Source organism: Heliangelus exortis, chromosome 4 (assembly GCF_036169615.1).
Source record: "Heliangelus exortis chromosome 4, bHelExo1.hap1, whole genome shotgun sequence".
NCBI lineage: Eukaryota > Metazoa > Chordata > Aves > Apodiformes > Trochilidae > Heliangelus > Heliangelus exortis.
In genome coordinates this window covers 27,734,264-27,750,900 of record NC_092425.1, presented here as the reverse complement: position 1 = coordinate 27,750,900, position 16,637 = coordinate 27,734,264, and the positions used below count along the sequence as shown (strand labels likewise).

Below are 16,637 nucleotides of genomic sequence, written 5' to 3'. Positions count from 1 at the left end.
AAAAATAGTTTAAATAGAATAGATTAATTCGGGAGGATGGTCAAAACTCATTCCAGAGGGCAAAGGAAGGAAAGAAACTGTATTACCTTCCTTGCACATTCTGTTGTAATTAAGTACTTCCTAGACTTCAATAGCAGCACTAAACTAAGGAACGTAAAAAATACGTATTTTGCGCACAAAAACCAGATAACGCCTATTTTCTCACATGCCACCACCTTCAGCAAAATTATTAACTTGTGAAAATTTTATTTTCTATCAATCATAACATTTTAAAATAAAAATATTACTTTTTTCCTCTTCGTATGATCCTCCAGAGCTGCTGCTGTATCGAGATTCTAGTCTGTGATGCTGGCGGTTTAAGTTACTGTTCAACCCACTGTAGATGTCTAGATGTACATAACTGCAGGAACAAACAGAGCAGCATTGGTACCTGACACTTTGTGACAAAAATTAATCAGGGTCCCTCAGTAAACTTGTATTTTAACAGAACTGTTATGTAAAAATACTTTGTATTACAAGGACAGCCAGTTTGATGCCAAAGCATCTCAGCTGTATGAGACACCCCTGTAGCAATTCTAGATAAGGGGATGCAAGGAGATAATTCACCATGAATTGTATTTCTGTTAGATTAATTACATTAAGTACATTAGAATATTTGTTACCATTATACATAAGTAAAAGTTCTTCTCTCTCTTGAGTAGAATAATGAAACCTTATTTGATCTAGCACAGACATACACATTCAACACAGTCCAAGATCCTACCTTGCTAATCTGATAAACTAGGAAGAAATTAGAGAACTGAGTGCTAAAAGCACAATTTCCAACCTAGGCTTGACAGGATGTATGCTGAATGACACCTCAGATTCCATCATCTTCTGTGATGTACTTTCCCACAGCTCCCCCACCCCAGTTTCACTGAAGTATTGGAGGTTGTGTCCAACAATTTATTTACTGATCTAATTATATTAACATTATCGAAGGGAAGAAAAAAAATGACCAACTGGGAAATTATATTGGAAATATAATTACTACAGTTCTCAAACAACTAATCACTAAATAAACTGGTTTGTGATTTTAACACATAGTAGTTACACTACAGTAACAGCACATATGCACTTTTTTCTGTGTATACTTTTTCTCATGCTAATTATAGAATCCCTACTCCCTTTCCACTTTACAGTTAACTATCTCAGATTTAACACAAGATCAGTGCATTCCAATTGTTTGTTACTGCTGAGCTCAGAGTCCACACCCTAAATCCATGTCAGCTGTTTGCTTTCCACCACCCTCACACTAGTACCATTGTCTGAAAAATACCTCCAAATCACTGTTCTTAAGAAGCTCAAAAATTAGAGAGGGAGGCATCTGATATGAAGTTGGATGGCTGGGATCTTGCCACAGATACCAGACATCCAAATACCCTAACTGGGAGAACGCACTAGCCTTCAACATGTGGGCACTGCTGATTTCTAGTGTTGATTTCTACTTGATTTCTTCTACATATTTCCAAATTCAAATTACAATCGGGGCTGCTACTGCTAATCTCAAGTAGTGTTCCAGTTCTGTTGTTTAAAATTTATATAACTTACAGTCATAAATTTTTTACAACTTAAGACACACTTGGAGTCATTGAGATACAAATATTTATAATCCCTACCAGGAACTCCTGTAATTCAAATAGTAACTGCTCTTTGAGGAGATACTTACTTGTCTTCAATACTGTCTTTCGTATGTTTGCTATCAGGGTTGCCATCTGTGGGAGCTACCATTGTATTGCTACTAGAAGTGGTACCTGTCAATTATGGACACAGAAGAAGATTGGTGAATAAAAAACATTAGCAGTCTTAAGCACTACACAATGACAATTAATTAATTGCCTATGCCAAGGGTTTTACGTTACAGCAAATGGTCCAAATACAAACTGAGCCATAGAAATTACTTTCATGTGCAAGAAAAAACTGTTTTTTAGACTAACTGATTCCAAGTTGCTACCATAATTTCACAAAGTGAAAAAAACCAAAATAATCCATTCCAGAAATCATCGAGTCTTGAATGTAAATCAAGTAGAAAGGTATCTTTCCTGTATGCTAAATGCAAACGTAGGTGGGACTTTGGTACATAGTTAATTCAGACAACAAACATATTAAGCATTAAAACCTAGCAGCTGGCAGTGAAACTGGTATCAATTTATTTTTAAGGGAAGCTTGCAAGCATCACATTGAATAGATGACCACAATCAGAAATTACTTTGCACCTTAGCTACAGATTTTAGCTATGCTCAATTAAACCTAAGAGTGAGAGTCCCTTAATTTTTTTTTCATACTTTTTAAACACTTTCATGAACAAGTGCAAATGCATCCACCTCCTGACCCAGACAATGCCTATGTGATAGACCCAGGCTGTTTCATAACATTGACCGTTTTGGAGGACAAAAGCAGAGTCCTTGCTTAGATACCCCCCCATCCATGTCTTTAGTGGCGCACTTTGAAAGATGCTTCCTCAAAACCAGACAGCTCTTCACCAAATTTCTCAGCATGTTCTTGGATTGAGGCATGAGATAGACATTTTTTATTACCAGGTGTTTTTTTATTGATATATTGTTATTATTAACTATTTCTAAATAAATTCTCATAAGTTCAGTTAAACCCTCTTGCATAAATACTGTCTATAAAATATGACAACTTCTGTAGATTAAAAAATTTCTATCATTTTCCATTTTGACTGAATTGACATAAAAGTGATAGAGAGAAGGTAAACAGTACAAGATGTCAACATAGACAAAGTCTAACACATATATTAATACAAACCTGTTCCTTGACAACCTGTCAGATGGTTTTTAGTAAGAACACTAAAAACTACGCTAAAAACTGCTGATCTTGTAAAGCAAACTTTGCACCTTAATTTATCTCTAGAAATAGGACTTCATACTCCAACTGGGTACTTACAATTTTCGCCAAGATTAAAGCTGGTTGATAATAGCATGTTGATCATTGACAAAAATTAACAAATTCTCACCTGAAGTGACAGAGGGTATTTTGTAACTGGAAGTTATGCGGTAATATGGTGGATTGTCCATATGGGTGACTCCTGAACTGACAGGATCTGTAAGCTGAAGTTCACTCACCAGCTCCTCCAGTAGTTGCATTGTCTTATCTCTACCCAAATAAACAATAACTTTCTTTACCTGCACATAAAGAAAATTGTTATAGCAGTGATCTGGGGTTTTTTTAGGGGAAAAAACAACAAAAAAGAAAATAATAGATCTGAATACCGTAACTGGTTAGAATCAGTATCTACCTGAAATGTGAGGATACCTGGGTACCTGAAATATACTCTAGTCTAAAAGCAAACAAAATTGCTTTCACAGCTGCCAATAGCAGCATGATATTGAAAATACATCACAAGAGTAGGAAATCTTCAGAGTTTAATGCAAGTTATTTAAAAACAAAAAGACTTTCTTACAAAGGCTTTAGCAGCATCTGAGATCAATATTGAAACAAATGTATAGTGGCAGAATTTTTTTTTTTGGTACTTCACAGTTGTGCTCTACACTATTTCTTTTCCAGGAGATACCACATTCCTCATGGTATTCTGCAGTGCTCTCACATATGCTTTGACAAAAAATTAAATTGGTTTTGGGTGTCAGGCTCTTTTTGTTTTAATACTTGGTCATGTGAGAATAGTCACACAGTCCTTACATGGCATGACAGGTGCTTTATCTTACTGCATTATCTGTCTGCTTTTTAGGACTACCCTAAATTGCAAAAAATATTTCATTACCAATTGCTTAAGACCTTTATATACTCTGATAAGAATAAACATCTAACTAGAGAAATATTTATTATGCATACAGTAGTTAAGGATTCTCTACTACATCTTTCTTTGGCAAACTAATCCTGGTCACTGCTAAGCAGCTGTCTGCTTGTCTGTGACTGCTCTACTCATCAGTAAGTTCACAGTTTTATTTCTGGCATTTTCTTGAGTCAATACTACTCAATAATTTATTTCCATTCTTTTTAGAGAACTGAAAGATGAATGGCAAGCAAGTGATCCAGGTTTTCTTACTATTAGCAAAACCTATAATTTTCTAATGAAATCAGTACTTATGGAACTATCTTAATTCTGCTTAATGCACAGAGACCAACTGCTGCAGCAGAGGTGCATTTATGACACAAAGCTCTTCAGTGTATATTCATAATAAATTTAATCTAAATCTTGCAATCAAACTTTTAAGTTTTCTTTTTATGACAAAGGAACAAAAAACGTTAGGGCAAATGGAGAAATTTTAGTAAGTCTTTTCCATTTCCTATGATATACTCAGTAAATAAAGTCTATAGTCCACCTAGTATATCCTTAATTTTGACAATCTGTAACTGAAAGATGGCTAGTGGGCTTACCACCCTAGGTAATTTGCAATAGTTAGTAAATTGTCTTAAGAAAGGCTCACCTATCTTTAAGGTGCTATATCCTTTCATGTTTATTTCCTTTCTCAAGCCCATTCCACAAATACTACTTTTAACCAAAACTTATACTGAATTTTTGACACACATGTCTGAAGTAAGTCAAAAGAACTGAATTTAATTTGTTTGTAGAACTTACTGGTCATAAAACGTGGAGTGACACTATTATGTGGATGGGGGTTTTGATACTAGGAATCCTACCTCACATTTTTTATTTGGTCATCTTCCTGCTAGACACACAATCAATTTTAAAAATATCAATAGTACTAAGGAGGTGTCACATACTCACATAAGGCAAAAGGCTGGGTTCACTGTTTACTCCACAGATACTGATCAAGAAGTGCAAAATTATTTTCAGATTCTTTGGCCAGCTGTCTGCTAAAGTAGTCCAGACATTTTCTATCTCTGACCAAGCCACTTCATCACCATACTAGAAAACAAAATAAATACCTCTTCTAAAGACTCCAGTAGAAAACATTGTATTTGTAAGCAATCTGTATTGCACAAGTGACAAATGACACAGGCTCTAGAAAAAAATCCTGTAAGAAGCAGCTGTCTTTTAACTCCTGAAAAAAGCTTTCACATATATTAATTTTAATAAACACATTCTAGAAATAACCATTTTTAAAGATATAAATGTATCTAAACATAGCTGCATGGATAATTTATTTATTTTTGTCATATGTAATGTATACATAAAAATACTCATTTATGTGCATTTATTTCTATTTTTTTATATGCTTACATATATATATGCTTTAAAAGATATCTAAATTTAACAAAGACCAATACTCTCAGTTACTGAAAATCCTGGATAAAATTCCAGGAACCAGAGGCTGCCAAAAGTTTTTAATCTGCATCTTAAAACATTATCTCCCATAAGCAGGGCTCAAAGATATCAAGAATTATCAGGAGCACTGCATGTGACAGATGCTTTTTCTCAGTTGGAAACAGCTATCACAGGAAGGAGAAGGGTCTGTCAGCCTCTGGCTACAAGGTCATCTCCAAAACTCCACTTTGAAATCACATATATACAGGTGACTGGGTATTATCTACTACCTACACATCTATATTGGAAAACAATGGTTATACACTTTTACTATATATAATTATCACTATAAGATTTGTATTAAAAATATTTATGTCTTGTAATAACCTCAAAACTGCATGATATAGCTTGGCTGTACACAGGCAACTCAACAAATCTGAACAAATACCTTGAAAATTTGGTGACACAGTATCTTTGAACAATATTTTCTTGCACCCTAAATGCAACAATCCACTGGAAAAGGAGGGAGCACTTAAGTATTTAGTTTTACCTTTGCAGTCATATACATCAGATTGTTCAGCACCATAGCTGTAGCCTGTGGTGACCCCCAGCCTTCTCCTCGTAGCCATCTCCTGCTGTTTACCATCATTTCCCTGTCTTTCAAAGAATCTTCTTCATCTTCATCTTGACGACGGATGGTTGGCAAAGGTTTCAAGTCTACCAACTCAATGTTGTTCATCCATGGCAGCAGATAATGGAGCATCACCTGTCTCCCAGCTGGGTGAGCTGTTTGGATTCTCTGACTAACTTCTGTAATTAAAAAATTAGGTAGATAATGAATTGCAAAATGTTTTGGTAGTAACAACATCAATATGAGCCCAGAAGACCACACTGATTGTCAAGTAATGCTGATACATAGACATTTTTTTGTTTAGCTGCTGCCACTATTTCATAATGACAAAGTCTGCAGACTTTGGCAGAGCTGATTGAAGACACTGCTGACAAACAGTATGTTGATGAAACCATATTTATATACATATATATATATATATATATATACACACCTCTAATAAGAGGAGGGAATATAAAACCTAGAGCATGCAAAAATGTACCAACTTTGGCAAAAAAGTATGTAAAACTTCTTTTTCATCATGTAGTTTGTTGTTTTTAATTTACATGAGAGGTAATTATTCTGTATTTGTTTCAACCTTCTCTGGAATAATATTTTTAAGCAACCTCCAGTAAATACGAAAACACTAGAAAGAACAATAGAATAATATTTTTTTTATGGTTGCAAATTATTTGTCTAATATGTTTTTTCATAGCAATCAGAAAATCTGTAAAAGTATCATTGATTCACGTTTTTTACTCTTTAATATATTTCAAATACAAGTCAATGTAAAGTGTCTCCATAAATTCCATTTTCTCCACTCATTATTTTATCCTCTTGTCCTCATTTTTGTGGGTTACATGTAAATAAGTTATTAAAAAATAAGATTTACCGGTTTTGTACAATGCTTTGACGCAATTAAGTTTTTAGTTTTGTTTCAAAGCCATACCTGAGAAGATAGCAAGTGTTAGTTCAGGATAAGTCCTTGCTAATTCTTCTGACAGTTGATAATATGACACAGAATACAGATGTGGCAACGGAGAAGGCTGACCCAAAACTCCATCTGTCCTCTGAACTTCCAGTTTGTGAGCATAACGGAACATCTTTGGTTCCAAGATCTACAAAAGTAACGGACAGAATTTGAAGCAAAGTATAGATCTAGAGTGGAAAACAGAATATCACTTCTAAATTCATGTATCAACTCTCATTTAATGATTCCTGTCTGTGAAGATCACCACATATCTACAGCATTCATCAACACTCTGGTAATTTCATAGAAAATCAGCTAAGACTAAGACTCACTCCACTTGATGAGTTTCCCGAAATAAGTTTCAGAAATTTGCTTTCAAAAAATACCACTTTAAATATAAATTTCTGTAAAACAAAACATGGAATACTGTTGAACACTTGTATTTCCAAACAGCATCGTTTTCTTCTCATCTATGAGGCATGGATAGGAGCAATGTAATCTTTGATGTGGCAGAAGGAAGTAGGAAGCTAAAGCAGTCATACTTTAGGTCAGTTTTGGCTGATTTTAAGCAGTGGTTTACACTTGAAAAGAAAGAAAAGGGCTTGAAGGGAAGGTGGTGTGAGTGCTGACATATCAAAAGAGGTGTGATTTCAGTGGGGATGTTACAACTGAACTTGGCTGACAATAAAAGCCTTTGAAAAAACCTCCAATACTTGTGGCCTGAGACACAAGCAGCACACATTTATTTATATTCTTACATACTTATGCTGCCTGTAAGCTTAAGCTGATCCCTAAATGACCTTGCAAAGGAACACAAATAAATAAATTAAATGCCTAACAAGATTTTTACTGTCATCTCTCCACACAGGTGGATGAAAAAATGTTTGGTACTAATACAAAAACCAGAAAGCTGACCACTGCCCCAGCAAACGGTAAAGTGACAAGAAATAACACACTTCCCTCTGAGGTGCTTTAGGACAAATGCAGCGATATACCATGCTGTTTCAGGGCCAAAACAGATGAATCTACATTTAGGTCTTGCCTCTTGAAAAAGCAGATATTATGAAAATTCATGTTTTGAGAGCTTATTTCATTAAAACAGACACACTTCTATGGAAGTCTATTTGTGCCAAGTAAGGATCTGGCCTAACTATGCATAAAAACAGAGAAGAAAAAACATATATACCCTGTATTAATTAATGAAGGGACAATCAAATAATAACATTTATTTTTTTAAAACACACAGGGATAATTCCTATTTGAAAAGAAAAAAAAATTAACTTACATACCTGTAATAGTTGCATAGCAACTTCATAGATAGCCCTAGTAGAATCAGCTGCTTTAAATAGAATCAGATTCAGGAGGGTCACTGTATCACACTGGTAGTCCCTAGGGAAAAATTGCAAGTGTGAAATAAGCAAAACTACACCGGGCTTTTTAAGATGTGAGTTTATTAGAGCTCAATTTACATGTGATCTGATAGAACATAATGTAGTGTTTTGAAAAATTTCTCTGTTAACACATACACACAAACAGGGATGATCTTTTCAGGTGAGAAAAAAAATCTCAGTTCTACATGAAAGTACAATCTGAAAATGAAAAGTTCAAAGTTTTGAAAGATACTTAAGTACCTGTTTTGGAACACACTGGCGATGGCTTTAAAACAGCCAGCAGCCACCCGCTTGGATCCTGTGTAACACCGGTCTACAGCCCAGTACATGAGGTTACTCTGGTCAGGGTTGAGTTCTAAGAGCAGCATGACTGCCTCACAGCCTAGCTGGTGAACCTGTATTCCAGAAAAGAACCAATATCTATTTACAAATACAGAAACAAGACCAACTTGCAAAAATGGCATAAAATAGGGAAACAGATACTTCATAAAATAAAAAAAACAATGAATATACAGAATTTGTTCCATTCAAAAACAATGAGACCACGGGTTAAAGCAACAGGTAATTCTATCAAACTGTTTAACATTGCACACACAGTCATAAACTACTGAAGCAAATAACTAGTTCTGGCTTTTTTTTCCCCTCAGCTCCATTTACTTTTCTAATTTGCAACAAGCTGAACACTGACCTGAATGCATCAGCTACAGAAAAGCACTTAAGCACACAAAGGAATTCCAGTGGGATACATGGGATAGGTCTATGTGGAGACTTGCATGTTCTCTTGAATCAAAGCAGATCACTGGAATTGCATTTTTCTAGTGTTAGTGCAATGGAGGCCCTGTCTTTAAAATCTAAATCTTCCTTAATGTTTAGATGTAAAGCTTGGTCATTGTAACTGTGCAGGACCCACAATGGACAATACAGACTTACAGGAGTTCATGTTCAAAATCTCATCACCTTTAAATTTCTAAAATATCTGCTTATTACTGCAACTTAACCTAGCTGATTTTTTTTAAAGGATACAAAGCATTTCAGTCCTTGTCCTTTCCTCTTAAATTCTGTTTTGTCTGCTCTTAAGATGTGATTAAGGACTGCCTTCCTCAGTAGGGCAAATACTCATATTAAGGACATTGCAAAAACTGTCACATATTAACTTTAATACACATATTAAGGAGCAGTACTAAACCAGCTTTGAGCTCAAGCCACTCTAAAGCATGTAGGCCAATCTGACTGCAAAAATCAAAGCATATCTTGAAGGCACAGATAGTTGCAAATCAGTGTTGAGTTAGCCTGCACTTACCTTTTTATCTTGTGAATCCAAAATATTATCCAACCATTTGTATAAATAGCCATCAGATGAGAGCCCAACGTTATCTGCAACAGGGCCACAGCACAGTACAGCTGACATGGCCTTTAGAAAGTAATTGAAAAACACTATATTTTAGAAACTCAGATACAGCAAGTGCTTTTATCAAGTCCATTAAAATACTCAGAAAACTAACTCATACTCATTTAAGAGAGGAAGACCAAGGCTAATAAAAAACCTGTTTAACTTCTAGTTCAAGAAAACAACAGGACATATTTTCCTCAACTGGCAATACTGAAATTATTACATATGCAAGCATAGTATGTCAGTTAAGATTCTTAATGTACTTTTACATGAAAATCTTTGTCCCTACACAACTGAGTACTAAAACGCCGGGAACTGAACATTTAGTAGTAACTTTAAGAAAGTCCTCTAGCAAGTGTAATACTATGTGAAAAAATAAATTTACATGTACGCAAAAGAGAAGAAGAACAAAGTCATGAATAGTAACCAGAATGTGGAAACCACATTCAAAACGCCCAAATGTTAAATCTGCATTAGAAAAAAATCAACAATCTATTTTCAAGGTTGAAAAGGTGCCAAAATACCTTTAATGCACAGTATTGGTGTCTGTTTATTCGCATGTTCCTATCACTGTATCTGTCCAGGGGGGTAAACATGATGCTAAAAGGACCTGCCCAATGACTGAACAACATAAACAGACTGTGGCGTAGGCTCTGCTGTGGAAAGACACTTCTTCTCTGGTGCACTGTAAGAAAAGCAAACAGTCAAACATGCTCCTCATTTTTTAAAATAAAGTACATGAAACAGAAACAGGCCCAAAGCAATGAATATAAAGGAAAAAATATTGTAAAGACATGTTATTTCAACAGCTTAACACCTGGACGTAAGTTTACTGTTGTCCTGTTCAGTGTCACTAGTATACAAAAATACAAGAATCATATACAATTATACAATTATATACAAGAATTTATTAGTCTAGAAGATTCAAATGCACTGCTAACCAATAAGATTTATGGTCAGTAAGAAAATTTCTTGTATGCTTCCAAACAGTACTAAAAATCCCCCTCAAAAACTCATGTTGCTAAAGTTATATAGAAAAATGATGGCATAAATTATTTTTATCAAAGTATTCTGAAATGTCAGAGAAAAAGCACCTTTGTGTTTCTTTAGGTTTTGTTGTAGTTTTTTGTTTGTTGGGGTATTTTTGTTTTTTTCAGTTTTTTTAATGTACTACATACCAAAGACAGTAATCAGAAGTTATTAAAACATTTTTACATACCTGGAACATTTTGAATTATATTTGCCACTAAGGCACTAAAATGGCATCGGATATCTTTCAGAGTATCGGAATCCTTTTCATTTTCTGCTTCTAGGAGCTGTCTTGTTAGATCAACATACTCAAGTAAAGTGTTGTTGAGGGAATGTGTTTCATTATCAAGGCCACCACTTGCACTTAAAATAAAAATAAAAAAAAATCAAATAGTATGACAAATACATACAATAATTTTTGAAAACGTCATGCAAATATTTAAAGTAATTTCTTCATCCAGCTTCTAGTTCAATGGTGAAGAAAAAGCTCCAGTGAGCAGGAAATTAAAAAAAAAAAAAAAAAGGAAGAAAAAATTGAAAGCAAACTAAATAATCAACCCACACTATCAGAATCAGTCATCCTTCCAAAGAATTAGCTTACTATACTGGAAACAAGTGTTAAAAAAATACAAGCCCCGAACAGCCAAACCATCCTTCATGGAAAAACTATGCAATTTGCAAACCTGAAAAAATTACTACTACCACTTGACTGTAGACATTTATATTAGATATTGATTTCTGGAATTCAGACAAGAGGTTCAGTACTTCATGACATGCTACTGACAATTAGCAGATTAAAGCAATTTATTAATTTTATATATTCATTTCCCATCATCATTGCTTTAGTATCTGACTAGATGTCAGTACTCAAACTAAATAAGGAGGTTAAATACTGCATGTGATTCAAATCTGCCCTCCTTTGAAAAACAATTGTTAGAAGGGTGATTCCTTTCCCCTCAGCACCCTCCACCATCTTTACACATTTGTAGTGAAGACAACTACAAAGTATGCCTTGCACACCAAAGGCAAGATAAGGAGGTTTATGCTATAATGGCTTCCAGAACAGAGTCAGACTGGCCTCAGAGAGAAGCTGACAAAGTTCCAGAGTGCAGACTACAGTTAGGAGATACTTCACACAGGCTAATTAAACACCAGCACCTTAAAAGAAGGGAAAGTATGATTTTAATGGTTGCACTCTGAAAAATCAGCATGCCAAGAGGAAGAAAGGCATTTTAAGAATGATTTTAGACAAGATTCTAAAATAAACTGTAGTAGCATGCCTAAAGACTGAAAATTTCACACTGATTACATTGCTATGGCCAACAATAAATATTTAAGTATCAATGTTTTACCAAATGGGAGGAGCAAGCCTAACCATTTCCTAGCCTGCTATTGCATCTGCATAGGAAAAAAAAATTTAAGAGACCTGTAAAACTTATTCTAGATTTTTAAGTCTTGTTTCAAAGTGTCACTATACAAGTAGGGTAAACTGAGAAAAAAAAAACAAACTAACTCAGTTAGTATTCTGCCTCCCTCATTAAGAAAAGGTCCAGTATTAATGAGCAGCAGCCTTTGCTGCATAGGACATGCTGACTAGCATCTGGACTACAGGAGAGGAAGAATTCCAGACTGATTATGGAATAGTTTTAACTTGTGTTCTCTCATTCATATAACTGGTGTGATGTTTACCACAAGCAAAGAAAAAGGAACATGACACGCTGCCTGCTCAAAGCCATGTCCTGGGGAATAGCAGCATTTTGAATAAAACACAGACCACTGTAATAAAAAGCATGGGAGAAGGAGAGATTACAAAGCCAGCAAAATTCCAAGTTCTATAAAACCCCATCTATCTGTTTTGCAGTATAATAAAACTCACTGAAGAATTTTGCATGCTTATTATCCTGGGTTATAAGAATACTAGTGACTTAATTCAGAAGCATCAGTGCTGCCCCTACCTGTGACTAATGACACCAGCATCTGCCAACAGTTCAAATATTCGTACTAGTTGTACTCGTAAAATATCTCGACGCCTGCGCCGCTTCATATTCTGTTCAGAGGAAACAAAATTAAATGAAGCAGAGGAAAAACTACGTATAAAACCAGCATGACATATAAAAGCATTATTATATCTGTACTACAACTGACATCAATTATCAGGGGAGCCAACCTTTTATAATGCTAGCAATTAAAAAAAAAAACCAGGCTGTTAACAAATTTTTTCCCGTCTGCAACTCCAAGATACAGTAGGTCTGCTATTGCATGTCGTATCAAAATAATACGGTTTCTATCAATCTCCTGTTGCAAAGTTGCAACACACAAAGTGATGGATTGAAGTAGAAATGCTATTTTTTCTACATATTTGCAGGCAAGGCTGAATATACACACTACGGTCACTAACATGCTGAAACGTAAATAATGCTCCTTCTCATAATCAATAATTATTAATCACTAGTAAGAATAATTTATTATTATTTATTACTAAGTAAAAATAAGACAGTTACTAAAAAAAATACTTAGTAATCACCTGAGATTGTGTTTGCAGAGATTATTATTTCAATTAATATCTACTGGGGTTTCTAAACCCTGCTGGAAAACATGCTGGGCACGAGAAAACTTTTTGTCATAGCAGTCCCTCAGGTGAGCTTACAGACTTTCCCATTCAAAAAAATTAACCAAGTTGGTAGACAGTAGAACTCAATTCTATGTCTTAGATACTCATACCCGTGGGCATGTTACTGATGATACAATAAAATAACAATTGTGTAAACTACACTTAGGTAAAAGGAATTACAAGAATATAGAATAGGTCACAGTAGTCTTTTCATAATTTGAAACATAATCTCTGATACAGGAATAATACAGAGCTCAAAACAAACACAAAGCTAATGAAAACACTTCACAATCATTAAAAATGTAACTTACCACCTTTTTATCAGGTATACTGACAATTTTTTGGTGCAGAAATTAAAACAATGTAAGTTTTGCTTACTACCAGTTGTGAGAAGACAGTTAAACTGCATACTGAATACAGTGGAAAATATCTGATTACCTCTGGCCTTCTTTCAAGTGCTTCCTTAATTATAGGATGTAATTCTTCTATTAGTTCCCTGAATTAAAGAGAATTAAAAGAATAAAAACAACCATTAAATTAACATCTCTGTAAGAGAATAAGAATTTGTGGCGAAACCACATTTAGAATTCCCTTTTCACCCCAGTGGATTTCTACTACATATTAACAGTACAGTATGTCAGGATCTGTAAAAAAGTCAATTTCAGTTGAGGTAAGATTGTCATAATGGCTCAGCAGGCCATTTTGAATTCAGCCTTTATATAAAGTCTTGTCACAATATGGTACACAAAAGTTTTGGAGTATGTGCCAAATCCAAGTATGCTGAATGGAATATATAAAATTTAAGTGACAGGACAAGTGATTTGGCACAGATTTAATACTTCTGTAGATCACAGTTACCAAACTAAGCCACTGTCATCAGTACAACAGAGGAGAAAGGTATCAGTTATGAAGTTACAGAGGATTACCCTCTTAAGAGAAGGAGATAGGGGAGAGGGATACACTGCAAACTTCCAGAAGTTTCAGCACCAGTCAGAAAACATCTGTAACTGGAATTTTTTTCAACTTGATCAAAAAAATATCTTTTTAGAATATAGTTATCAAGTATCTCCTACACACAAAGAGCTCAGAACCATATGTTTGGTGGCAACACCAGTTTAGTAACACTCACAAACATGATTACGATTAATATTTCAAATATTAGTAGTCCACACAGTCTTTTATTTTGTGTAAGGGCAGCCTTTAATACCAATGAGAGGCTGTTGTTTGCTGTTTTGACTTATTTTAATTTGTACAGATGTGACTTCTACATAAAATTATTTCAACCTCTAATAATCTTTACCACACCACTAAATGCTACGAAAGACAATGGTAATAATTTTAACAGCTTTTTTGAAATTCTTAAAAGAAAACAAAGCAAACACATTTTTTTCTGAGCTCCGATTCCCCACCTTTGTCATCAATGACCACAAACCCAGATGAAACACAATGGTTACCTAAAAGCTCCTGGGTTGGTCCTGCCAAGTCCCAGTACAAGGGATTCTGTAATTTCCATGCTCTCAGAGCGCATCATTGGAACTATGTGCTTGAACAGGGAGGAAGGGGATGGAATGCCAATTATCTAGAAGAAAACCAGAAAATAACACAACAAAGTAGTTAGCAAACAATAAGGTCATGGGACATTAAAACATTTGCTGCAATTTTATACTATTCTCATGCTGATTAGTGAATTTTAAAATTTTAAAAATTAAAATCTTTGACAAAAAACAAGATTTGATGAAATCATAAGGCAGCGTGTAAACTACTTCTCCATTCCTTGTATAATTGGAGTTTCTTTGTCAGAAGGCCTCAACAGAATAAACAGATGCTTTTCATGTTTACTGTATCTGTCCTTCTTAGGGAGAGGAAACAGACTGCTCAACTCTCAAGAGTGCTCAACTCTTTAGAGTGCAGCGCAGCTTTCAAAGAGAACAAAGCTTTCAGTCTACACTTTCTCAGATTTTGGGAAAGAATCTTGGTAACAAACAAATGGGATAGCCTGCTTCTGCCAAAAATTTCCTGTGTAGTCCAAGAGTTATTTTTACCTGTACCTTATACAGAAATCCAAAAAGGAGAAGAATAAAAAGAACAAAGAAAAAAAAAATCCAAAAACCCCCCAAACCTGCTGGTGACATGAAGCAAGGCAAGCAGAAAACTGTCAGTGATGGGGGAAAAAGGTAACAAGATGCATCATGCCTGAATAGGTCACTGTTTCATTTACTTAAGGGAGAGGCTATTTGCTCAGAATTGCAGGATACTACTGTCCAAAAAACCAAACCAAACCAGTAGTAAGCATTAGGAGAACCTACTCTTGAGTCGATGCTGTAACCACTGTCAGGGGTAGACGCCAGCGTCTCAGGAGGGGAACATCTCACAGAGCCCGTGGAAGTGGAGGAGTTTGTAGAAGATGCTGCACTGCAGCAAAGGATCAGGTAGTTTCTCCAGAGCCCAATATAGGAGTCACTGCTTGTGGTAGTATTCACTTTCTTGGCATTGATAGGGCTGCTATTCAGAAGGGGGGAAAAAAGAAAAAAAAAAACAAACCTCAGTATAGTAAATAAAGCTTACCAGGTTTCAGCGTTATTGTTTCCAAGATGGTTAATGCATTTACTATTAAATTATTTATAATATACATGTATATCAATATATATATGATTTTTAGTCAAATCTGTTGAACCACAATATGGCTGAAGGCATTAATTACTCTTTACACTGTATCAAACTATTTTATGCACTTTTCCAGACAGAACTTCCTTAATTTTTTGTTATTTAAAGCTGAATTAAACCCAAAGAAAATATTAACAGTGCTTATGTCCCCTTGTTGAAACATAATGTCATTACAACGATGATAAACCTTGAAAGAACACTTAATAGAATATTGTTGTATTCCATTTTATTTATTTTAGAAATTAACTTACTTTATATCCACTTGTGGAGACAGTAGTTGGAGTCTGGTATAAGCAAACGTCCAAGCATAGCTTACAGCTGTTGGGCAGTGTTTTGGAAGATTTTCTTGTTTCATAAAGCTGGAGAGGCTTATAATCCATGGATCTTGGCCTTGAGTCACATGTGCAAATATCCATATATGTGATGGACTGACCACATCAAACTGATGGCTGATTGGGGAGGAATTCCAGTCAGCCAGAGTCTGTAAATCTATTGAACTGGGAGAGTACAGTAAAGTAGTCTGTGTAAATAAAAAAGCAAACAAGGCAATATTTAATATCCATGTAGATGACACAACAATCTCCTTGTTGTCAAGTGTCTAATAAAGTGCTAGTATCAAAACCACATCTGGAAAAGATAAAACACAACTTATGTGGTGGTGGCTAGTTTTCTTGTTTGGGTTTTGGTTTTTATTACAGAAGTTCCTAAAGTGGACAGTTATATAAACATGCTGCTTCGGAAG

The 16,637-nt window shown here is 35.0% G+C and overlaps 1 protein-coding gene across 17 annotated transcripts in view; it reads right to left on the bottom strand.

Moving 5' to 3' along the window:
- The window catches only part of FRYL (FRY like transcription coactivator), a 152,005-nt gene that overhangs the window by 43,896 nt on the left and 91,472 nt on the right, over positions 1-16,637 (bottom strand). For 16 of the 17 annotated variants that reach the window (XR_011725806.1, XM_071743601.1, XM_071743600.1 and 13 more), the window contains 16 exons: positions 16,147-16,415; positions 15,538-15,733; positions 14,686-14,810; positions 13,670-13,727; positions 12,576-12,667; positions 10,811-10,983; positions 10,116-10,276; positions 9,502-9,612; positions 8,442-8,596; positions 8,100-8,199; positions 6,790-6,958; positions 5,781-6,040; positions 4,751-4,891; positions 3,017-3,185; positions 1,709-1,793; positions 288-400 (listed from right to left, as the gene is read on the bottom strand). Coding sequence is in view for 16 of the 17 variants with exons in the window: in XM_071743601.1 (XP_071599702.1) it covers positions 288-400; positions 1,709-1,793; positions 3,017-3,185; positions 4,751-4,891; positions 5,781-6,040; positions 6,790-6,958; positions 8,100-8,199; positions 8,442-8,596; positions 9,502-9,612; positions 10,116-10,276; positions 10,811-10,983; positions 12,576-12,667; positions 13,670-13,727; positions 14,686-14,810; positions 15,538-15,733; positions 16,147-16,415 (2,377 nt within the window). In the remaining variant the exon portion in view is untranslated. The remainder of the gene's footprint in view (positions 1-287; positions 401-1,708; positions 1,794-3,016; positions 3,186-4,750; positions 4,892-5,780; positions 6,041-6,789; positions 6,959-8,099; positions 8,200-8,441; positions 8,597-9,501; positions 9,613-10,115; positions 10,277-10,810; positions 10,984-12,575; positions 12,668-13,669; positions 13,728-14,685; positions 14,811-15,537; positions 15,734-16,146; positions 16,416-16,637) is intronic. The other variant, XM_071743588.1, reaches the window with a different exon arrangement.